The sequence below is a fragment of the Acomys russatus genome, chromosome 14 (genome assembly GCF_903995435.1).
Source record: "Acomys russatus chromosome 14, mAcoRus1.1, whole genome shotgun sequence".
Classification (NCBI taxonomy): Eukaryota; Metazoa; Chordata; class Mammalia; order Rodentia; family Muridae; genus Acomys; species Acomys russatus.
The window spans coordinates 47,098,309-47,124,168 of record NC_067150.1 but is presented as its reverse complement, the minus strand read 5'-3'; the positions used below and the strand labels follow the sequence as shown (position 1 = coordinate 47,124,168).

The 25,860-nt window shown below is 37.5% G+C and overlaps 1 protein-coding gene across 2 annotated transcripts in view; it reads left to right on the top strand.

The window, feature by feature from the left end:
- Scaper (S-phase cyclin A associated protein in the ER) overlaps positions 1–25,860 on the top strand; it is a 315,920-nt gene that overhangs the window by 14,712 nt on the left and 275,348 nt on the right. For both annotated transcript variants that reach the window (XM_051156493.1, XM_051156492.1), the window contains exons 2-4: positions 8,386–8,486; positions 10,758–10,874; positions 14,390–14,547. In XM_051156493.1, the coding sequence (XP_051012450.1) occupies positions 8,395–8,486; positions 10,758–10,874; positions 14,390–14,547 (367 nt within the window). In that variant the 5' untranslated portion in view covers positions 8,386–8,394. The remainder of the gene's footprint in view (positions 1–8,385; positions 8,487–10,757; positions 10,875–14,389; positions 14,548–25,860) is intronic.

Below are 25,860 nucleotides of genomic sequence, written 5' to 3'. Positions count from 1 at the left end.
GCAACCGTCATGGAAATCAATATACGCTAACAAAACGCCTCAGGGGACAAAGCGCCCAGCATTTCGCTCTCTGCTGATTTCTTCTGTGAACTATAGTTTTAATAATAGCCTTTCCCAAACTAAGGAGTTATTACAAAGTAGTGATTCTTAAAATTCATGCGCATCTTGTTGAAGCACCTCCAGACAGTTCTTTGATGGCACTGATTTCTTGTGATGTGTGTTTCTGCCTTCTCATTACCGTAGGCACTACTGTGCTCATGCCTGTGGCTCAAGTGCAGGGCTATATTGATGCTGGACCCAGGGAACTGGGCACCAGGATTGTGTGTCTGGAGGACAAAGGGATGGCGTCAACCATCCTGCTTTCTGTGCCAGTAACTAGAATTAATTATGAACCAATCGAATCCGTCGCAGCCAATTGGTAAACTAATTGGTAATTTTAGCTGCATTTCTATATGTAGTTATCTGAATGTCTATAGCATTACTTTCAGAGCCACTTTTGTTCTGTTTCATCTTGCTTGACAAAATGGCCTTCATAGCTTCAGGGAGAAGGATGTGCATCAGTGACTGCAAGGCCGCTCCAGCAGCTCCTCTCGTCTGTTTGTATTCGCTCATTTGCAAACATGGCTCAGGTTACAGCTGCACACCACCATTCTGATCATTTTTGATAACACCAAGCTAAACATTCCTTAAAAAATACTGTCTAACCATCAGATGTGCTTTCTCTCTGCCAACTAGTATCAGAAATATAGCTGCTATGATCTTGCAGTGTAAGTTTTTTTCAAGCAAAAGGGAAATCAGTTGAAATTTTCCAAAATAAATCATCCAAAATTAAATCTTTCTGTGCCCTAATGTAGGTAGTTTAAGTAGAATGAATTTAATTAGACAATTTGAGCTATATTAGTAGAATTGAGAGAAGGAAGCCAGCTAACTTTTTAAAATTTGTCCCTTTCCTGATTGTAGAAGACTTTCATTACCAGTAATTTGGCACCAATGGCTATCTTTGAAAAGAATAAACAGTGCTTCCTTGTTCAGACGTCTTTTAAAGTAGAATATACCTTTTATGACTATTAAGGGTGGCACTTTATTTCATTTGTAAATAACTTGACAAACTAATTAATACTAGGTCTGACTTGTGAAGTGTTTCTCTATGTGTACTTTTAAGATATTTACTATGGATTCTACAAAGTTAAGCTAAACTTAGCTATGGAAAAATCTATTATATAAATGGTGACTTGCATTTTCTGATACTTCCTGAGCTTCTTGAAAAGTCTTTATAGTAAAGTGAGGCTGGCATTTTAAAAAGTGGTTTTTTTTTTAATTTTATGTTTATGAATGCTTGTCTGCATGCATATATGTGAAATATATGCATACCTGGTGCTGGTAGATGCCAGCCTTGGATCTCCTGGGACTGTAGGTGCAAATGGTTGTGAGCTGCCATTGGGCCTTGGTAGCTGAGTCCTAGTCCTCTGGAAGAACAAGTACTTTTATTTGCTGAGTTACCTCTAGAGCTTTGTGACTGAAATTTCTTATAGTGAGAATGCTATAGAATGGTAAAACGAATAATAACATGTCTTTGTCTTATACATTTAAATGACAGCTTTGGCTGGTGAAACAGTATTTACATATTTAGTTATGTATATGTATATTTCTTTATAGAGCAAAGGGCTATATTTAGTGGCTTGTGCTTTACATTCATTTCTTACACAAAATAAAAACAGATTTAGATGCATAATGAACCCATTATAAAAGATTACTTTTGTGAGAGGTATAGAATATATTGTCAAAGTAGTTTAATTTTGGGTTATTTAAAGAAGAAAACTTAGGCCCTGGGAGATGGCTGAGAGGATAGATGTTGTGCAAGCCAAGGACCTGAGTTAGCATTCCCAGCATCTGTATAGAAAGTCAGGCTTGGTGGCATGCCTGTGTAAGCCCAGTGGTCAGAGGCAGAGACAAGAGAGTCCCTGGTTCTGCTGGCCAACCATGTAGCCAGGCACTGACTCCTGTCTCAGTGAGAGAGCCTGCTTCAGAAAATAAGATGTGTGATGAGGAGATGGCTTAGTGGGTAAGAGCATGTCTTAGTTACTGTTCTGTTGCTGTGAAGAGACACCATGACAGCTTATAAAAGAAAGCATTAAATTGGGGACTTGCTTACATTTTCAAAGGGTGAATCCATGCGTGACTGTCATGACAGGGATCATGGTAGCAGACAGGCGCCATGGTGCTGGCCTGTAGCATAGCGCTTACATGAGAGATCTGCAAAGGGGAGGCAGAGAGAGTGAGCCTGGGCCTAACATGGACTTTTGAAGCCTTGAAGCCCACCTACTGACAGTTCCTCCAAAGCAATAATAGTCCCAGTCCTTCCCAAACAGCCCACAGACAATCAAATGTATTAGCTGTTGGCCATCCTCACTCAACTCACCACAGAGTCCTTTCTTTTCAAGCAGGAGGCCTGACTTTGAATTCCTACCAGCTATGTAGCTCTAGTATTGACAGGCAAAGACAGGCCTTTCCTGGAAGGTTCCTGGTTAGGCAGCCTGGTTCAAACAGTGAGCTTCTAGTTTAGCAAGATACTTTAAAAAATGTATGTGTACATGTATTTGCATACCCAAAAATGCAAGTGCACACACATACATAAAAGTAGAAGAAACCTAGAGTGCAGTAATAGTCACTGTGAAAGTGGACAGAGAGCAGAGATGGCATGTTCATCTGAGGTAAGTTGCTCTTAAAGTGTTTCTGTCTGGTTCAGTGAATTTAGCAGTTATTTTTGGAAGTTGAAAGGGACATTTGGACGGTATGAAGTGCAGCACTACGTTTTCTTGCTTTCCTCGCTTCTGTGTTCTTGCCTGACTAGGAGACACAGCTGCTAAGCTGAAGCTGCGATTTCTTTGGTTACATTATCTCTAACTTCTTGCCTACAGTTTCATTTGACTTTGTACCAACCACATAAGAAATGATGGTAATATTTTAAACATTTATTGCTTTTAAAAAATAACATTTTTGCCAGGCGTAGTGGCGCACGCCTTTAATCCCAGCACTCGGAGGTAGAGGCAGGCGGATCTCTGTGAGTTCGAGGCCAGCCTGGTCTACAAAGTGAGTCCAGCACAGCCAAGGCTACAGAGAAACCCTGTCTCGAAAAACACAAACAAAAACAAAAACAAAAACAAAAACAAAAAAAATTGAGCTAGGAATTTCATTTTATTTGATTGGTTTTCTCTTATTAAGAAAATTAATTGAAATACAATCACATCACTTTCTCACCTTCCTCTGTCCAACCCCTTCTGTGACCCCCTCTCTTAAGTTGATAGCCGCCTTTTCTTTATTACTGGTGTGGGTGGGGGGGCCGGTTCTTGGCTGACCACTCTGCATTAGGCAGCCAATAAAGGGGCTTACTCCCCGGAGAGGATATCTCTTCTCCAGCAGTTTTTAGTTGCTTGTAGTTCTTTGTCTAGGGTGGTGGGAATATTCCCCTATCAACACTCCATTGATATTGCCATTGTTCATGCATCAGCTTCTAGGAGAGGTGGTTTTACAGCAGAGTTCCTAGTATTCTAGCTCTGAAAATCTTCCTGTCATGTTCCTTGAGCCAGTGATGTATCTCTCGAGGCTGTCTTCCATTGATCTCTGCATTGTTCCAGTTATGTTTCAAGGGTTCAGTTTTTACGATTTCAATTGGGATTGGGGTTTTAATTCCTCAGGAAGGTCATATTCAGGATTGCATCTTTTGGAACTAGTTTCAGTATCAAGAACTGATATCTTGAGAGTATTCATTCTTCCTTGTTCTTTGTTTTTTTTCTCCTCATAGGTCTTTTATATGTTTTATTAGATTTATATGTATAAATATTCCATAGATTTTTGCATCTACCACTGTAGTTGGTATTATGTTATTTATTTATATATACATGTATATGTTACAAAAACATTTAAGTTATATATTTATGTTTTGCTATTTATAATGAAATATTATAGATGAGCTAATTAATAGTCACTACCTTATTTTTTCCTTTTTTGCGTATTAATAGCATAAAAATTTATTTAATTCTCAGTATATATTACAATGCTTTTAGCTGTAGACCTCATGCTTTACAGTAGACCATTAGGCTTCTATCTATAACTAGAAAATTGTACTTTTTTTCCTGTAGTCTCCTCATTCCTTGTGTTTCTTATCTATGGCAACAGTAATTCTGTTTCTTTGTATTGTGCTAGTTTCCCCTACATGATACACTGCTTTCTCCTCTCATTTAGCTATTCTTCTTAGAGTAGTGTATTTTAGGTTCATCCATGTTGTTGTAAATGTTACAACCCCTCTTTTTAAGGCTGAACAGTACCCTCCACCACTTTACAATTTCTGTATTCATCCATATAATGGTGCAGTGAGCATGGGAGTGCAGCTATCCCCTCAAGGTGCTGATTTGACTCTGTGGATAGCTGCTCAACAGAGGGACAGCTAGGATATGTGGTGACTGTATTGGGAACTCTCTGAGGACTTTTCCACTGTTCTGGATAACCGCCTCACTAACAGAGTGTAAAAATTCTCTTTCCTTTCGCAGCCAACACTGTCCTTTTGATAGTACCCAGTCTACTAGGTGTGGGTGTGTTCCTTTGGGGTTGTAATTTGTATTTTCCCCACAATTAATGCTGTTGATGACTTTCAGTCATATATATATATATATATATATATATGCATATATATACACACATATATGTGCATATACATATACATATATATATGCCATTTTTTATTTCCTTTGGGAAAAATATGTAGGTGCTTTGATTATTTCCTTCTTTTGCCCATTCTGAAATGAGGTTGTTTTTCCTTGCTGTTGAGTTTCTTTATTTCTTTACCTATTTTGAGAATTAGTCCTATGTCAGATATATATCATAACAGGTGTTTTTCCCAATCTGAAAGATACTTTGATTCTAGTAAATATTTCTTTTGTAGTGAAGAAGCTTTTTAGTTTTATGGAGTTTATTTTGCTTCTGTTGCGTGGGCTTCTGGCATGACGTAGATCACTGCCACAGTCCTCACAAGGAGATTTCCCACTTTGTTTTCTCTTAGGACTTTTACAATTTCAGTGTTTTTCTATGGTGAAGACAAGGGACTGTTTTTATTCTTTTGCATAGGGTTATTTATTTTTCCTAACACCATTTATTGATGATGCTATCTTTGACATCCTTGTCAAAAAGTTAGTTTCAATATATATTTATTTTTTTATGGTCTGTTCTGTTTTATAAAGTTTATATGTATGGTTTATGTTAGTACTGGACTTGTTTATTATAATTTTGTAAAGAATTTGAAATAGGAAGTATGCTGTCTTCATTTGTTTTCCTCTCAAGATTGCTTTGACCATTTCAGATCTTTTTGTTGTTTATTCCATATGAATTTTACAGTTGAGGAACTATTTCTATGAAAAATGCAATGGGATTTTTGGGAAGGGATTGCATTGAATATGTATATTGCTTTGGAGAGTATGAATATTTTAAAGTGGTAATACACACATAGATTATATTTAATTCTATGTATTCTGAGATTTTTCAAGTTATTTATACTTTAAATCCATTATTGTCTAAGAGTAAACATGCAAAAATTTCTGTCTTATATTTTTTTGTCAGAATGTGGTCTATCTTGGTGAATATTCTATATGAGTTCTAAAAAACTGTGTATTTTGACATTGCTAAATGCTCTTCATATGTCAGTAATTATATAGTTGAGTAGTGACATTGTGAAGCTTGCCTTTGTACTTACTGGCTTACTACCTGTGTGGTCTGTACTTTTCTGGTGGGTGTTGAGCTCTGCAAATATTGCCTATTTCTTCTTCCTATTATGTTAGTTAAAAAATTTAAGTCTGTGTGTTTGTGGGGGTGGGGATTGGAGGAGTCTGATGAGCCACTTGCTCCTCCTTCAGGTTGAGTTTGGCTGTCTGCATTACAGCAAGCACAATGGTGAGGGTAGTGGTCCATCTTGAGTGTTTCTCTGGCTCCCAGAAATGCTCCCAACTGCACTTTGTTGTTCATACCCAGGCTGAATGAATCTAGGAAGTCCTGAGGATCTCCTATCTTGACCCTGCTCTATTGTTTTATTTTTTTATGTTTTTAACTGTAATTTTACATTATTCCATTTTCTTAGTAGTTTGGTTATTTTATTTATTATAACTGTTTTTAGTGGCTAGAATTTGCAGTATATATTTATGAATACTTCTTTCACATAATATTATTCTAGTTTATATACTAAGTCCTTATACTAACAAAAATTTTTAATTCTTCATTCTCTTATATTACTTTGTTCTATTTAATACATAATAAAACACAGGTAGAGACTGGAGAGATGGCTCCAGTTTTTTTTTTTAATTTGTTTATTTATTTTATCTATGAGTGCTCTATCTGCATGTACACCTGCATGTTAGAAGAGGGCATTAGATACTTTATAGATGGTTGTGAGCTACCATATGGTTGCTGGAAACTGAACTTGGGACCTCTTGAAGAGCAGACAGTGCTCTTAATGGCTGAGCCATCTCTCCAACACTTGGCTCAGTTCTTCAGAGCACCGACTGCTCTTCCAGAGGATTGGAATTCAGTTCCCATAACCTATATGGTGGCTTGTAACTGTTGTAGCTCCAGTTTCAGGGATCTAACACCCTCTTCTGGCCCCTGTTGATATCAGTCACACATGTGATGCACAGACATGCACGCAGACAAAACATTCGTACACCTAATATAATAATTTTAAAAATCCTTTGAAAAGAACCCACAGGTATATTTACAGAATACAATGTTGATTTTTTTTATTTTGTAAAAAGCTGTTATCTGCTAAACCCATTAATAAGAATAAGAGTTTCCTTTCACTTTCTTTCTTTCTTTCTTTCTTTCTTTCTTTTTTTCTTTTTTTTTCCGAGACAGGGGTTCTCTGTGTAGCCTTGGCCATCCTGGACTCACTTGGTAGACCAGGCTGGCCTCGAACTCACAGCGATCCGCCTGCCTCTGCCTCCCAAGTGCTGGGATTAAAGGCGTGCACCACCACGCCCGGCTCTTCCTTTCACTTTCAATTATTTGATATTGTACATTTTTTTATGTACAGCTGTGTATTGGACCTCTGTTATTTTCTTTGCAAAACTTAATTTTTGGGGGTCTTTTTTTTTTTTTGCAAGTTTTTCAAAGATGGTTTCTCTTTGTAGCCTTGGCCATCCTGGACTCCTTTGTAGACCAGGCTGGCCTTGAACTTATAACGATCCGCCTGACCTCCTGGGTGCTGGGATTAAAGGCGTGCACCACCATGCCAGCTTTGGTATCTGTTTTTAAACATCTGTTTAAGTCCAATGCTCTAGAAGGATAGAATGGTAACTCAGACCAGTTATCCCACTGAGGACAGAGTCTAGCTGAATTGTAGCAAATTTTGGGAAAGATTTAGAGTAGTTAAGGAGTTTTGTATCTAAGCAGTTATAGAGGCTTGACCCAGATATTACTCTGAAGGAGAAGCTCAGGAGAACATTTCAGCTTAATTTATTTGTTGAAGAAGATATTGTGGTAGAAATAAGAAACACAAATGTGAATAATAATAAAAATAATAAAGATGGAATAGAAACAGGGTCATACGGAATAGGAACATTTTAGAATTGAAATACAGAGATGCTAAGTTGTTTTAGAAGGTATTAGTACTTGCTGCCCAAGCCTGGCAACCCAAGTTTGATTCCTGGAACTCAGATAAAGGTAGTGGAAGGACAGAAGGAAAGTTCCTCAGCCTGATAATGAGTCTATGTAAGAAATCCAAACAAAAATTGTATTTAATGGTGTAAGCCTGAAAGCTTTCCTCTGTCAGCAATCAGGAAGTCGTGGATCCTCTTGGTAGTTGTACTCAGTGTGACACTAGAGTCACTGCTTACCCTGGAGGAAAGCTAGTGTGGGTGGAGCTTAGGAGGGTACCCCAGGGAACATTCAGATCAGGGTTATATGCCATGAGTGGTGTTTGTAAGGTCTTTGTAGTGACTAAGATGCTTGTGTGTTTGATGGTGTTCACATGATTTTTTTCCTTAACAATTCACATGTATAATTTGTGCTTTTTTTTGTATAGGAACTGCATAATAAAAGTATTAAAATGATTGCTACTCACTAAGGCCTTAAGAAGATGTATTAGTGCTATTTCTTGGTCTTTAAGCTCAGAACTTAAAGTGCTTTACAGTATCTTACCAGGACTTAAAGTACTGTGCATTATTCTACCAAATGAATGAAAAACAAGCAACAATTCGAAAAGAACAAAAATAACATCAGTAGACTGTGTCTTCTTTAGTGAATGTAAATGTAAAGATTACTAACCTGAAAGCCCTTCACTTTGGTAATTGTTCCTAAAGCTTTTTTTTTCACAGAATAGTACTTAATGTTTGTTCTTTAAATTAGGAGGTGTTAATGATGCTGGATTACTATGTGAGAGATTTCAAAGCATTGATTGACTGGATTCACCTTCAGGAAAAGTTAGAGAAGACAGATGCGCAAAGCAGGTAATGAACTCTGGTATTTATATTTGTAGTAACCTTAGTTTTAACAGCAAGCATTGAAATTGACAGTGGGAAGCAGAGTTAACACCAGCTTAATTTGAAACTTGTAACAATTTAATATTTCTCATTTGGCTCAGTTACAAATATTTATTGTTTATGCACCTGCCAGTGTAGGCCATATTATTTAGTACAGAAATTAAATTGCTACATATGACACATAGATTTTGTCATTTAATAGTATAACAAAATGGAACTTATACACAATGCTATATATGGGTGATGTGATTTTTGGGTGGTGGATCATTGGCATTTAAGACAAAGACAACAAGTCAAACAGTTACGTAGGTGTAGGAAATATTCGAAATAAGGGCAATCTCTGAGAAGGTGTAATACATTTTCTCATTGTGGTAAGCAGTGAGAAACTTGATTGTCTTTCTTTTTCTCTATATACATTTGCTTGCTAGTAGACTGCCACATCAAGATTTCATTTTGCTACAACTTTAAAATCTAGAAAGCCTAATTATATATGCTAATTATTATACTATAGTTAAGTTTTCAATATTCTCCTTACATCACTTCAAGTTATTTCTTAGACTAAAGGTAGTTAAAGCACACAAGAATACTTGAGACTCATTGATTTTTTTTTTTTTGAGCAAAAACAATCATGTATATTCATGAGATGTCATTCATGTAACATTCTAACTACACAAATTCCTTAAAAATTACTAGTGACAAGGTAGGAAATGCAAGGAGAGAAATATGTCTCAAACTCTTATCAGTATTGTATATAAGTTGTTTAACATTATTGTGGTACTGTTTATCCTAGTATTCAGTAGCTTTCTTAGCCTACTGCATTAAATTACCAGCTGAACAGGACAGAATATGCGTATGAATTATGCTTAAGTACCAACATTTTGTGTGTATGTGTGTGTGTCTATCTGATAAGCATTTATATAGATATATTTTAAATAAATATTTTGAGGTAAAGTTAGAAACTACCAAAAAATATTGACTCACTTGATTTAACAAGAATAAACCTATATGTAAATTTATAATGTAAAGAATTCTTACAACAGCAGTAATAAAACATGAATAGCCTTGATAATCATGATAGCAGCAATAAACTTTCTTAAATCATTTGGAAAATGACACAAATTCTAATAGAAACAGTGAGCCAAAGATACTAATATGTAAACTTCAAGCGAAAAAAATGAAATGGCAATAACATGCTATTCTTACTAGATATGGTAATAAACATACACAATTAAAAAAGAAAACAAAGACGTTGTACCATTTTGTTAATAAATAAAATTAAAAAAAAAGATATCAAGTGTTGGCAAAGTTGAGTGGAAATAAACATCTTTTGTCTGATAGGGCTATAATTTCTTTCAGAAAGGTGATTTGGTTATAACTTATCGAAATATCTTATCTGAATTTTCTTGTTTTCTATCAGTAACCAGTTTTATGTTTTTTTTGAGTGAGGGGATAAAATATCTTATGACTGTATCACATGGAAAGTAAGCTATAGCGAGATTGAGTGGAATGATAGGCTTTGAATATAGAATGTTGCTTAGAAAACATTTCAGTAGGCCATGTGTCCTGTCCGCTGATTGTGGGACACAGAATAAAGAGGAACAGAAGGTCATTTACACTACTTAGCTTCTCCAGTCAAGAGCAATGGCATCTTCATGTTTCTACTCTATGGTGACTAAAGGTGGAGATTTCATGTTTTCTTATGTGCTCTTCTTTAACCCTCACTGTTTCCTTTGGTTTGATTCTTTTCTCACAAACCTAATTCTCTAGGACACCCGACAAAATAACCTGAATTAGTACTAGTGCTTTAATTTCTTTTTCTGTATGGAGAAACTTGTAAATTGTAACAGGTTTATCTGAGTTGGGTATGGTGATGGAGGCAGGAGCATCTCTGACTTCAAGGCCAGCCTGATCTACAAAGCAAGTTCCTGGCTAGCCTGGCCTGATAATGTGCCTTGTCTCAAACTAGCAAACAAGAGGCACATCTCATGTCTTCTGTAACCCATGGCTTTATTGAGGGAAATAGTGCTTGTTGTTGTTTCACTGTATGGAAGATTCTGGACCATGAACTGTCAGAGCAATTGCTCACTTGTTAGTGTGGTACCTTCCTGTTAAGCACAGTTGCAGGCAGAAGTTAGAATTTGACCTTTTAAAAACATTCATTAACATCCAGAAGGATAGATTAGTTTGTTTCTCCTTCTCTCCGTTAAAACAATGTACTATATTGTTCTGAATTATCAGACCAACCTCACTGGCATGGGAAGTAAAGAAGATGTCTCCAGGACGTCATGTGATTCCAAGCCCATCGACAGATAGAATGAATGCAACGTCAACTGCAAGAAGAAGCTTAAATTTTGGGTGAGATTAAAATACTCATAGGATAATAAAACCAGTATTCCAAGAGAAAATATTCATAGCTATAAATCCCATAAAAAACCATCTATCATTTCCAGGAAGTGCTCAACAATTTCTGCTCAGAACTCCACACACATATGCATACCCACATGTGCACATGCACAAGCCCAAACACAAAGCAACAAATGACTATGAGTGCTCAGCTCTAAATCAGTGTCTTCCACCCTCTAGGCTCAAGGAATATTACAGAAGAGGGGCCAGAAAATAATCTAAGAGTTGGAGGATTGGGAGGAATGCTGTAAAATTCTGTCCTTCAGCTCATGACATGTCATGACAATTGCATTCATGAATGCATAGCTGTTGTGGTTACTTATACAAGAAGCTGCACAAGATCAAGCCAGCCAAATCCCAGCATGGATATGGTTCAGAGGTCATATCCTGAAGCTGAGAAGCTATTGGCCATTGATGGCATCAGGGGAGTGATAGTTGGCCATCGGTAGGTTGCTCCATGGTTCAGTGGACGGCCCTACACTCATGCATGTCTGAGCAGTACGAATGGATAGAATAGGGTATTAGAAAAGAGGTCATGAAGTTTAGCGGCAGGACGTGTTGTGGGGAGGGTGTTGGATGAAGGTAAAGGAAGAAAATGGAGGTGGATATGATCGTGATATAATGTATACATATATAAAATTACCAAAGACTAAATTAAAAAATTTTAACTATATGAATAAATAAGTAAATAAATATAAAATATAAATAGTAGAAAACCTTAGTGTATAAAATAATTATAAAACAATATGGCTGATAGGCTTATAATATATAAGTATATAATTTTAATGAAAATAACACAATGTATGGTATATATTAGACCTTTGATTATGAAAGAAATGGCTAGATCATGACACCAATAATTAAGCATGAAACATGTAAACATATTTTACTCTTTGGCAATTTTTTCTGAACAGCTTAAATATTACTTTTCCTGAATTACTATTTTATGTTTTTAATTTAGTTGTTGAGAATTTCATATAGTATATTTTGATCAAATTCTTTTCCTCCTTCATTTCTTCCCAGATTCTTCCTCCCTCTGCCCACCCACATGGTCTTTCTCCCTTAAAACCAAAACAAACAAACAACCCCCCCCCCAACACACACGAGTCAGTTTATGTTGGCCAACTACCCCTCTAGGATTGAGGTCTGCCCTGTAGTGTGGTTAATAGACCTAGTAACACTCTACTATTTTCTCTCTTTCAGAAGCTATCAATTGCAAATAACTTCTTGGATAGAGGTGGTATTTTTAGCCACTTCTCTTCCATCATGTTGGGATTTGTCTGTCTTGAGTTTGTACAGATCTTAGCATGTTGTCACAGTCTCTGTGAGTCCACATGTGCGTCAGCCTTGTTGTGTCCGAAAAATGCTGTTTCCTTGAAGTTACCTGCCACCTCAGGCTCTTATATATGTCCACTTCCTCTTTTGCATAGATCTCTGAGCTTTGAGGGTGGGGTTAGGTGAAGGCGTCCCATTCAGGGTTGGTTGCGCTAGAGTCCCCTGCACATGGTCTAGGTGTGAGTGGATATTAATCGCCACCTCCTACAAGGAATAGCTTCCCTGATGAAGGCTGAGTGCTGCTGAATATAGCAGTGTGTCACTAAGAGTCATGGTAAGACCCTGTTCCTGAATCTACTACATATTTTTGTCATCGAACATGAAGAAATCAAGCTGGAGCTCAACTGGGAGCTTTCTTTACCCCTAATGACTAGTATTTACAGTGCCAGGACCACACATAGGGCCAAAACTTTAAAGCAGTCTTTCTCAACCTTCCTAATGCTGTGACCCAGTAATATAGTTCTCAGGCTGCGGTGACCCCAGCCATAAAATTATTTTTATTGCTGCTTACTAACTGTAACTTTTCTACTATTGTGAATCATAATGTAAATATGTGTGTTTTCTGATGGCCTCAGCTATCCCTGTGAAAGGGTCCTTTGCTTTCCACAGGGGTTGTGACCCACAGGTTGAGAACTGCTGCTGCCCTAGGTTCTGTCACACTGACAGCCTCAGTTCACATGTCTTTGACTTTGCTGAGGCTTGTTCTGGTAGCTCAAACTTACTCTTGAGTCTTCCTGATAATTTTTTAAAAATTTCAGTTATACTATTATTCAACTCTAGACTATCTTTGTAGTTCTTTCATATGTCTATTTTTCCTTACTGATATTATTTACATGGTGGCCTTTTTTAAAATTTCAATTTATTCTTCTTTTATATATTAGATCCTGACTGGTTTGCCCTCCCTCCTCTCTCCTCCCATTCTACCACCACCTCGATTCCCCCATCCTCCTTAGTTTCTCTTTAGAAAAGAACCTCCCATGGATATCAACCAAACAGACATATTATGTTACAGTAAGACTAGGCACCACCCCTTTTATTAAGTCTGGGCTCGGGGACCCAGTATGAGGAAACAGGTCCCAAAAGCAGGCAAGGACTCAGAGCTTACCATTGTTAGGAGTCCTGTAAAAAGACCAAGCTACACAACTGTAACATATATACCGAGGTCCTAGGTCAGACCCACAGACCTGATAGATCTCATAGGCTGCCTTTAGTAACTGCCTTACTTAGCTCATGCCACTTGGGTTGTGCTTTACTAACTGAAATGTTAGCTATAAAGTTTGGGTTTTGTTCATTATTTTAACTCAAAATTTAAATAGTAAGTAAACCATTTAGTATGTATACAACTGAGTCACTTTTTATGAAGGAAGGAAGGAAGGAAGGAAGGAAAGAAAGAAAGAAAGAAAGAAAGAAAGAAAGAAAGATTTTGAGAGTTCTTACAGCCATGGGCCCCAGAGAAGGGAAAGGGTAGGAGGGAAGAGTAGATCATGTCTCCTTACCCACAGTAAGCTTTCTTAGCCTATTACACCACAGATGAAAAGAAGGTTGGAAGCTACCCTGACCCCAGCCAGCTAGCAGTACACCATGTCAGTGCACTGAGATTCAGGACCTAATTTTGGTTATGGACATGTTTGGACCAGTATAGGAGAGGAAGGATATCACTGTTAGGTTGTATTTGAACCAAAGAAAAACTTGAGTCCTTTAGTGGTCTCAGCCCTGGGGTTTCTTCAGACATGAGTCTATAATGCTTAGCAATACATTTACTTTCCTTCTGTCATAATTCTTATAGAAAAATAATTCCATGCTAAGCTGGCAACAGATTGTTGATAAATGTGAGCTATTAAAGTGTAGATGGAGTGGATAGGATAATTATGAAGATTTGAGAAAAATGGCTTTAGATAATAGTATTAATTTTAAGGAGCCAAAATTGAATGTTGCCAATGTTGCATCATGTTTGTGGTTTATGAAAGAAACATACACAGAGAAGAAGGAACAGTTTTAGTAGTGCCTGTGTCAAGAAAGACTTGTTAACATACATTGTTACTTATAAAATGAGGTGTTTATATATAATGCTATGATTTCACAATAATTACTTCGATATTTAATTTATTGTATGTGTTTACTTTTCTCAATAGGAATTTACCTGGTGCAGTAACTGCCCCATGTCTGGCTCCCACAGGTGTCAGTTGGGCAGACAAGGTAAAGGCGCATCATACTGGTTCTGCCACTCCTGATGGAACACCTGCTCAGCCCTGTGTGCCAGTGACAGTGCAGAAGACTTCCCGAAAAAATGGCAAGTGGTTTTGAGTTACCCTTTTAAAAATTTTTATTTATTCATGTTTTATTTGCCTGTAGTTATAAAGAGATTCTTATAATTTTAAAAACGTGGTCCTGCTGGGTGGTGGTAACACACACCTTTAACACCAGCACCCTGGAGGCAGAAGCAGGTGAATCTCTGTGAGTTTGAGGCCAGTCTGGTCTACAGTGTGAGTTCTAGGACAACCAGGTCTGTTACATGGTGAAGTCCTGTCTCAAACCCCCTCCAAAAGACCTAAAACAAACCAACCACCCCCCCAAAATAACACACACAAAAAACCAAACTTGACCTTAATATGTTTAATTATTTATATTTTAGCCTTACTTATCTCATACTGATCTCTGTTAGTTTAAAATCATAAAATACAGGTTTGCTCAATGTAGTAACTGATTAGTAGAATACTTCCTAGCATATGGGATATCCCGAGTTGACTCCTAGGTATTTCTTTTTTGTTACTACAGATGTACTTCATTTAATTTTTCCATTTTGATCTCTGTCATGTGGGCTCATTTTAAATATTACTACTTCCTTTTAACTAATATATTGCCCTTGACTTCTTTGTATAAGCCGACTTGTAGCAAATTGGTAGTAGGCAAGAATTCTATACTATTCTCTCTCTTTGGTCATGAGCCTGGCCTTTAATGGTTGAGCCATCTCTCCAGCCCTAGTATCTTTTTTGTTTTTGTAGCCTAATATCAGAGGATGTGTGCTTTTTAAACAAAAGAAGTTTATTTAGCCACAGTTTCAGAGAGGGGAAAAAAAATCTAAGATTGGTTGGCTCCATCAATTCAATGTTTAGACAGATGTTGCAAATAAAATTTTATAATATTCGAAATTCTGAAAGAGAATTAACTTATACTCTAGAGATCATGGCTAACTAAATTACTCATTAAAAGAAGAGATTCCTATACTTTTAAACATTCAAGGTCTCAAAAAAGATTGCATTCCTCAGACTCAGTTACTACTAGAAAACAAACAAACAAAAACAGCAAAACAGCACAGAGAGCCAAAGATAATAAATCGGTGATGACAGTATCAGGCTGAGAGCAAATAGTCCAGACTTTTTTTTTTGTTTTTTGTTTTAAAGATCACCGTGCTCTAGAAGTGAAGAATTCAGGAAGATGTTAATATTAAGAAATATAAAATTAGCTAGGTGTGTTAGCATGCACCCTAGGAGAATGAGAGGAAGACCATGAATTTGAGGCTGGTTAGATTTATCTAGCAGGTCTAGGCTAACCTGAGCTACCTAATGAAACTTTGTCTCAGTAACAAAAATAGAAAACATTTGAGGACTTTAGCAATAAATTAACTCTGAATACAGCAGAAAATGTCAAGGCAAAAAAAGAAAAGATACGAAGAGGAAGAACACGAGGGGACATAAATGAAATCAGTGCAAAGGGTGCAGGGAAGTGGCAAAGCAGCATTAAAGGAAATGACATAAATTCCCCAAGCTGCTAAAAGAAGTCAGATGTTACATTTAAGAAGCCCTCTCAGTTCCAAGCAGGAAAACAAAATAAATTTCATCTAAATACAATATAATAAAACTACTGAAAATCGAAGAAATAGAAAATCTTTACAAGTGGTTAGAGAGAACAAATACCATTTTCAGAGGAATGACAATAAAATCTGGTGTGACTTTACAAGAGGAGCAATGGCTGCTAAGTGCTCTGGAGCAGTATGCTGAGAATGCTGGAAGACACATCCAAGAGAGTGGACAGAGCCAAGGTAGAACGATGGTGCTTTCAGGCAAAGGTTAAAGAAAGTTGGAAACAGCAGATGTCTGCTCAAAAACTGTAGGGGGCTTTTGGGATACCTAGGCCTGCAGGAAGGAGTGGGCGCCTCAGAGGAAGTAAATATGGACAGCTCAAGAGAGTGGACAGTGTAAGCATCGTGACTGGACTTTGAGAGACTGCAGAGTGAATATTTATAACACAAACCACAAAGCAGAGAAAGACTACACTGTTACATTTCCTTCTGTAATTCTATCTCCTTTCTCTCCTCTCTCCTCCTCTTCTCCCTTCTCTTTTCCCTCCCCTCCTTCCCTCTCCCCTCCTTTCTTCCTGACCTTTTTATCCTCTGGAGGCCGGAAGTTAATAATCAGGTGTGCTCTATATTGCTCTCCACCTTATGTTTTGAGACGGGCCTCTCACTGAACTTAGAGCTAATCAGTTGGCTAGAATGGCTGCTCATCCACTTCCTGAAGTCCTCCCATCTGTGCTTTGTAACACTGGCTTATGCTGCCATATTCAGCTTTTTTGCATGGGTGGAAGGGGTCAGGACTCAGGTCCTCTCCAAACAGCTACCAAACAGGGACCAAGTATTCAAACCCTTGAGAGACAGATGACATCTTATTCAAACCATCGCATTCCACTCTCTGGTCTCCATTGTCTTGTGGCCATGACAGAACGCAAAATGCATTTAGCCCAACTTCAGAAGTCCCTGTAGTCTTCCACAGTTTCAACAGCTTAAAAAACAGTCCAAGTCTGTTCTTGAGGCTCATCTCTCAATTGTAATCCCTATAAAGTAATAAAGTAGATTATATGCTTTCAACATACAATGGTACAAAGTATATATCCCCATTCCAAAATGGAAGAATTAGATGCAATGAGGAAATACTGGACCAAATCAAGACTTCCTGTTAATGGTCTGGACTTGCCATGCATCTGTCTACCTGTTTGTCTGAATGAGTTACGCCTTTTGTCTCAGCAGGTTGACTGAGCTCTGCAGCTCAGCTCTGACCTGTAGCCTCATTCAGTGGCTAGCTGCAGTAGCCCCTCCAGCTGCTTCTGGTGCCAACCTTGCCTTGTTACCTTCTTGCCTAGAGTCCTTTGTATTCCTGTCAGATTTTAGATTTGGCTTCTTAGGCCTGTTTGAACTCCATAAAATTTCTTGCTTCTTATCACTTTTGAACTATTTACATGTGACATACAGATAGTTAGCTTTATCTGAGAGTTAAAATTAGTAATTAAAATTGGAAATAAACATCTGTTTGACTTGGCCAGAACTGTCAAATTCCTGTCAATCAGGCAGGAATTCCTGTCAATTGAACTGCTATACCTTGTGAATTTATTGTGGAAAGACATAGATGTGTTCCTCTAAGTTGCTTACATAGCATGCTTATAGCAATAGCTGAGTATTTACATAAACAAAATCAGTAAAGATATGGAATGTTAAATGTTAAAAGACTTGACACAGTTGACATGTTTGACAAATTGTATGTATTCCTCCTGTTCTCTTGGCTTCTGATACTTCATTCTGAGTACTTGGTGTGGACATGTATTCTAACTTGCTAATCCTTTGCTTTGTATGTCTAGTCTACTAGTAAGCTAGCTAGTACATTCATATTTTACTTTTTATCATTAAAATATGGGTTGTATGTGTGTAGGACTATCTATTGGAGGATGGGTAGCCTTTCAGCGGCCACATGCCTGAAGAAAACTGACTTTCTTTCCCACTAGTTGCCAGTAGTATCTAAACTAGGGTAGGTTTCATCAGCCCCTTCTCCAGCCATGCTCGGGCTTTGTTTTTGTTCGTCTTGTGCTGACCTGTGTGGTGCAGTCACAGCTGTTATGAGTTCTGACTATGTGCAGTGACCCTCTCATGTCTTACGCCCATGCAGATGCTCCAACACTAAGTGTTCCCAGGAGGTTTGCAGAGAGCACATGAAGTTAGGAGGGAAGTGGCAGACGGAAGAAGGAGGAATTAGAGAGGCGACGATAGGAGTAGATCCGGCAGACACATCTTATGCTTGTATCAAATTTTCAGACAATAAAAAGTTTAGAACTACATGAAATATTGATGGATCTTGAAAATGCAGTATTGGATTTAATAAAAAATATGCTGTCTAACTAGAGTAAGTGCTGATACCAGAATATAAAAACAAATGTAATTCTGTGTTAAATCACACATTTGTGATAAAACCATAGAAACATATCAAATGCCCAACTTAAAGTCAGCTTTCTCATAGACATGTATTTATGTTTGGGTGCACGATAGGATTAGAATCTGTTAAAAAGATTTTCAGCATCTGATTGTCATCCCTGTCTTTTTACTCTGATAACAGATATTTGAAACATCTGTACTTTCAAAAACCAAAATCAATCAAACAAACAAAACAACCCCAAATACCCGAATTGTATGCACTCTCTTTAAAACAGATTTTAGTATCTTTCAACTCTCTAACTTTCTCTTTAGCTCCCCTTATAATGTTTTTCTAATTTGTAGAATTGGTGCTTCTTTGTGTGGTTAATTTTAGTCCATGTGTGTTCATGCATCAGTCCAGCCAGTACAGCACACTGTCTCTTTAGCTATTGATGCTGGGTTTTTTTGTTTTTTTTTTTTAATGCTAGTTTTTAAACTCTGTTTTACTTGCTGTATTGAAGCCTCTACCTCCATTCCACTAACTCCTTGACCCTGGGTAAGAGAAAGAAGGTTAGTGGGGAGAGGGGTGCAGACCCCTTTACTTCTCCCGGCTGTTTAGGATCACTGGGTTCTTTTGGGGGATACCAATTTCCATCAACAGCAAAGCAGCAAGTAGTCTCCTCCAAGCCGCTAAATTAAGATGTTTCTCTCTGTCCGCCACAACTAACCATTTGTATGTTAAAACATTTTTTATATTCTGGTCGTTCTTAAATTCATAAAAGATTGTTTTCCCTGATAGCCTACTGTTTTTAAGGAAGATATCTCTAAAATAGCCTGCATGTATCCAACCCTCCTTAAAGATACTTGGTAGGGAGTTAAATGGTCTTCAACACAATAGGAAGAGGGTCCTGATAAGTGCTGTTAATAATGCTGATTTAATATTAATTTCTTGATATAGCTAATCCTTGAAGTTTCCCCCTCTTTTAATACTTTGAGCTGTTTAGAACTGACCACTCAACTTTCTGAGAGTTAGTTGTCAGATTCATTTTAATATCTGGCTGCTTCAAATGTGAAGCTGACATACAGCCCTTTGGCGAATTGAGAGGCTGCCTCCCAGTCAGCCTGCTGTTTTAAATCATCATCTACCATCTAGTAATGGTTTATTTCAGCTGTAAGGACCACTGCACTTGAATCTATGGCTCCTATTTCACAAGGCTCTGCACTAGCTATGGCTGCTTCAGACCTTTTTGCCTGCAGCACTTCTCACTAAGGCCTAGGTACGAGAATAAAGAGAATCCCCTTCCCTTTCAACAGAAGCCCCTGCCTGTTATAATTCAAAGCCTACATTTGGGCCTTATGCCAGCCTTGAGATTGGTATGGAACTTGGAGCAAGTATTGTGAATGGTGCAAAAATACAGGCCTACATTTATATCCTAGTCCCTCCAGGCTGTATGTAACCAGTGGGCCAAGCTGGTAATATAAAGAGGAGACAGTGTTCCTAATCCTATCAGGGTTTGGTTTGAGATTGTATTAAGGTCTATTACTCCTTTTGAGATTTCAACTGAAAATCCCAAAACTCAGCACATCCCTGAATTCCAGTTTTTGTTTCCCAGCATTGTACAGTTGCTTCAGTTTCTGCTTAGCTCGTTAACATCACAGCTGCTGCTCTCTGCTGTTTTCTTGGAGTCTTGCCTTGTGTATAAAAAGTAGTTGTCAGCAGCTCGGGAGAAGATTGAATGCAGATTTTTTTCAGGGGATGCTCGTTTCTCTGTAGTATCCCCCACTTTCTGCAAGGCGTTGACTCTGGACTCTAATCTTTTTCAGTCATCCAGGAATGTTGGTTTTTTCTAGAGCTCAATTTATTGCACTCTGAATCTCAAATGTCTTCAGTGAAAATGCTAAGGTGAATGTGGGTCTGATGCTGCCATTCCCTTCACTCAGGAATTGTAGTTTCTCAGACATGCTCCTCCTGGTTGCTTTCCAGTGCCTTTAAACAGTTTGGTTATATATTTTGTCTGGTTTTTATGGCTGTTTTTGGCAAGAAAAAGGCCAATTTTCATTTAAGTCCCCTTTTTATAGCCTAAACTATTAAGTCTAAATACGTATGCATGCATGCATGGACCATTTACTCAAATTAAAACGTGCTGGAAAGTCTTGCAAAATTTCAGGTGATCTAAATCACTTGGGAGATGAAGTGGTGCTGGTGAAATGGCTCACTAAGTGAAGAACTTGCTGCCAAGCCTGATGGCCTGAGTTCAGTACCTGGGATCTACATGGTAGAGAGAAAGAACCAACTCCGGAAGTTCTGTGATCTCCATATGAGCACCTAGTGTAGTGCACACTCCATACCTCCACATCTTCACACCCTCCACAAAATAGAGATAATGCATATTTTGTTACTAATCAGGTGGAATTGAGTTAGAAACAATTGCAAAGATAGCTATATAATTCTGAAAATTTTGGGACTTCATATTATACTTCTGAATAATGTCAGAAAGGACATCTCAGAGAAAATTTGAAGAATGAGTAAATATGAATGTTTAAGAACTTTTGAGATACAGAAGAAAAATTAAGATATCCTTTTGAATTTGCAAAACAGATGGTTAAGTTCAAGGAAGTTAAGCGTAAAAATATATAGCTATAAATTAAAATGGTATTTTTCAAATAGATGAATAAAATTACCAGAATCTAGTAATATGAATGAAAGAAAAAAAAAGAGGCAAAAGTATATGTCAGGGAAGAAATAGGGAATATTGTAGAGATGGTGGCAGTATTGACAAGGCAGTGATAGGGCATGAAAATGAGCATTGCCTCAGATTTGGACAACCAGAAGAAATCTAAAAAATTTAAAATATGCCTTCAAATTTACATCACAAGAGTTAAAGAAGCTTGAAGTAACTTTATAAGTACCTTGAAAAAAATGTGAAACTAAAATATCTTTTTACAAAGAAGATTCTAGGTTAAGATGGTTGTACATTTGAATTTTTCTAAACTTGCAAAATAAAGATATCAAGCCTATAGAAATGTGTTCAGACGACATACCCAAATTTGTGGCATACATTGAAAGCAGTGCTAAGAGGAAAATTCATAGCACTAAGTGCCTTTAAAAAGAAATTGGAAACATCGCACATAAGCATCTTAACGACACAGCTGGAAGCCCTAGAATAAAAAGAAGCAGAAATACCCAAGAGGAATAGACGTCTGGAAATAATCAAACTCAGGGCTGAAATTAACAAATTAGAAACTAAGAAAACAGTCCAAAGAATCAACAAAACCAAGAGCTGGTTCTTTGAGAAAATCAACAAGACAGACAGACCATTAGCCAAACTAACTAAAAGGCAGAGAGACAGTATTGAAATCAACAAAATCAGAAATGAAAAGGGAGACATAACTACAGACACTGAAGAAATACAAAGAATCATAAGATCCTACTTTGAAGGTATATATGCCACAAAATTTGAAAATCTAAGGGAAATGGCGATTTTCTTGATCAATTTCACTTGCCAAAGTTGAGTGAAGAACAGATAAACAAGCTAAATAGTCCCATTTCCCCTACAGAAATAGAAGCAATCATCGATGGTCTTCCAACCAAAAAACGCCCAGGGCCAGATGGTTTCAGTGCAGAATTCTACCAGACCTTCAAGGGCAAGCTAATACCGATACTCTTCAAGCTACGCCAAAAGATAGAAATGGATGGAAAATTACCAAATTCATTCTATGAGGCCATAGTCTCATTGATACCTAAACCTCACAGAGACTCAACAAAGAAAGAGAGTTTCAGACCAATTTCTCTTATGAACATCGATGCAAAAATACTAAATAAAATACTTGCATAACGAATACAAGAACACATCAAAGGTATCATTCATCATGACCAAGTAGGCTTCATTTCAGGCATGCAAGGATGGTGTAATATACGGAAATCCATCAATGTAATCCACCATATAAACAAACTGAAAATAAAAAACCATATGATCATCTCTTTAGATGCAGAGAAAGCATTTGATAAAATCCAACATGCATTCATGTTTAAAGTTTTAGAGAGATCGGGAATACAAGGCACTTTCCTCAACATAATAAAGGCTATATACAGCAAACCAATAGCCAAAATCAAAGTAAATGGTGAGATACTCAAGGAAAGTCCTCTAAAATCGGGAACAAGGCAAAGCTGCCCACTCTCTCCATATTTCTTCAATATAGTACTCGAAGTTCTAGCCAGAGCAATAAGACAACAAAAGGGAGATCAAGGGTATCCAAATGGGAAAGGAGGAAGTCAAATTATCCCTATTTGCAGATGATACGATAGTGTACATAAGTGACCCTCAAAATTCCACCAGAGAACTCCTACAGCTGATAAACACCTTCAGCAAATTAGCTGGATACAAAATTAACTCAAAAAAGTCTGTAGCCTTCCTATACACAAATGACAAGATTGCAGAGGAAGAAATTAGGAAAGCCACACCCTTCACATTAGCCACAAGCAATATAAAATATCTAGGAGTTACTTTAACTAAGCAAGTGAAGGACTTGTTTGAAAAAAATTTCAAAACTCTGAAGAAAGAGATTGAAGATGACCTGAGAAGATGGAATGATCTTCCTTGCTCATGGATCGGGAGAATTAACATAGTAAAAATGGCCATCCTACCAAAAGCTATCTACAGATTCAATGCAATCCTTATCAAAATACCTACACAATTTTTTAAAGACATTGAAAGTTCAATTCTGAACTTCATATGGAAAAACAAAAAACCCAGAATAGCTAAAACAATCTTGTACAATAAAAGGTGCTCTGGAGGAATCTCCATACCTGATTTCAAACTGTACTATAAAGCAATAGTAATTAAAACAGCATGGGAAAAAAATTAAAAAATAAAACAGCATGGTACTGGCACAGCAACAGGCTGGCTGATCAGTGGAATCGAATTGAAAACCCAGATATGAATCCACACACATGTGGTCACTTGATTTTTGACAAAGAAGCCAAATCTATTCAATGGAAAAAGGATAGCATCTTCAACAAATGGTGCTGGTCTAACTGGAGGTCTATGTATAAAAAAATGCAACTGGACCCATATTTGTCACCTTGCACAAAACTCAAATCCAAGTGGATTAAAGACCTCAACATAAAACCAGAGACATTAAGTCACTTAGAAGAAAAAGTGGGGAAGAGCCTGGAATATATTGGCACAGGAGACAACTTCCTGAACAGAACACCAACAGCCCAGGCCTTAATGTCAACCATTAATAAATGGGACCTCATGAGGCTGAGAAGCTTCTGTAAAGCAGGAGACACTGTCAAGAGAACAAAGCGACAGCCTACAGACTGGAAAAAGATCTTCACCAACCCTACATCTGACAAAGGTCTAATATTCAAAATATATAAAGAACTCAAGAAATTAAACCCCACCAAACCGAATAAGCCAATTGAGAAATGGGGCTTGGAACTAAACAGAATTCTCAACAGAGGAATATCAAATGGCTGAGAAACACTTAAAGAAATGCTCAAGCTCCTTAGTCATCAGGGAAATGCAAATCAAAACAACTCTGAGATTCCATCTTACACCCATCAGAATGGCTAAGATCACAAATTCAAGTGACACCACATGCTGGCGAGGATGTGGGGAGAGAGAAACACTCCTTCATTGCTGGTGGGAATGCAAACTAGTACAGCCACTTTGGAAATCTATCTGGTGCTATGTCAGAAAAATGAGAATAGGGCTTCCTCAAGACCCAGCTGTTCCACTCCTTGGAATATACCCAGAAGATGCTCCAGCACACAACAAGAAGATTTGCTCAACCATGTTCATAGCAGCCTTATTCATAATATCCAGAACATGGAAACAGCCTACGTGTCCATCAGTAGAAGAATGGATAAAGAAACTGTGGTACATATACACTATGGAATACTACTCAGCTATTAAAAACAAGGAATTCCCGAAATTTGTGGATAAATGGATTGAGCTAGAAATGATCATAATGAGTGAGTTAACCCGGAAGCAGAAAGAGTCAAATGGTATATACTCACTTATATCTGCATACTAGCCCAAGGGGCATGTCCCATGAAAGCCTTCACTTACCAGGAAACTGGGACAGAGGGGAGGACATCCTATTGGGACTCTAGATGAGAGAAGCATGGGAGAATAGGAAAGTAGAAGGATCCAGAGGGTCCTAGAAACCTACAAGTAGAACATTATGATAGGCAGATTTGGGCCCGGGTCCCGCTCAAACTAAGGCACCAGCTAAGGACAATACAGGTGGTAAACTTTAAACCCCTACCCAGATCTAGCCAATGGTCAGAACATTCTCCACACTTGAGTGGAGAGTGGGATATGACTTTCTCACGTACTCTGGTGCCTCACATTTGACCATGTCCCCTGGAGGGGGAGACCTGGTGGCACTCAGAGGAAGGACAGCAGGTTACCAAGAAGAGACTTGATGCCCTATGAGCATATACAGGGGGAGGTAATCCCCCTCAGGAACAGTCATAGAGGAGGGGAATAAGGGGAAAAGGGGAGGGAGGGAAGAATGGGAGGATACAAGGGATGGGATAAACATTGAGATGTAACAAGAATAAATTAATAAAAAAAATTAAAAAAAAAGAAAAAAAAAAAAAAAGGAAAAGAAAAGAAATGTGTTCAGGAGCTGGAGGTTGAGAGCTCAGAGGTTGAGAGCACTGACTGCTCTTCCAAAGGTCCTGAGTTCAAGTCCCAGCAACCACATGGTGGCTGACGACCATCTATAATGTGATCTAATGCCCTCTTCTGGTGGGCAGATGTACATGCCGGCAGAGCACTTATACACAATAAATCTTTAAAAAAAAAAAAAGAAAAAAAGAAATATGTTCAAAGAGGGAAAAAAAAAAAAAAAGATATTTTATGATGTTACCTAATCTTAATGCCAAGACCTAACATGTAGGTCACAGGAAGGCCATCTCTCAAACACTGATTAAAGTAGTCTAACCAAGCATTAGTGAGTTAACTGTTATGGTTTATGAGGTAATGTATCACAACCAGGTCAGATACCTTAATTAATTTTTTTTGTTGTTATATCTATGTTTATTTTGGATGCTTAAAAAGGTTCAATAAAACAATGATTTATATACTTTTTAAATACATAAAATTCAATGACTATTTTCCCTGAAATGATTGTTACTATAGAATGTCAAAACCGCAAAGTTAAAAAAAAAAAGTAGCATAGGAAACACATGAGTTGACATATAAGAATGATCAGAATAATCCCAGACTTATAGCAACCATAGAAGCCAGAAGACTTCAGCGTGAAATATTTTAAACTCTAATATATATATATATATATATATATATATATATATATGTAAATGTATATATATATTTTTAAGCTCTAAAATAAGTAACTGTGAACCAAGAAACTAAAACCAACTAAAGAAATTTCAGGACTAACATATTGTGT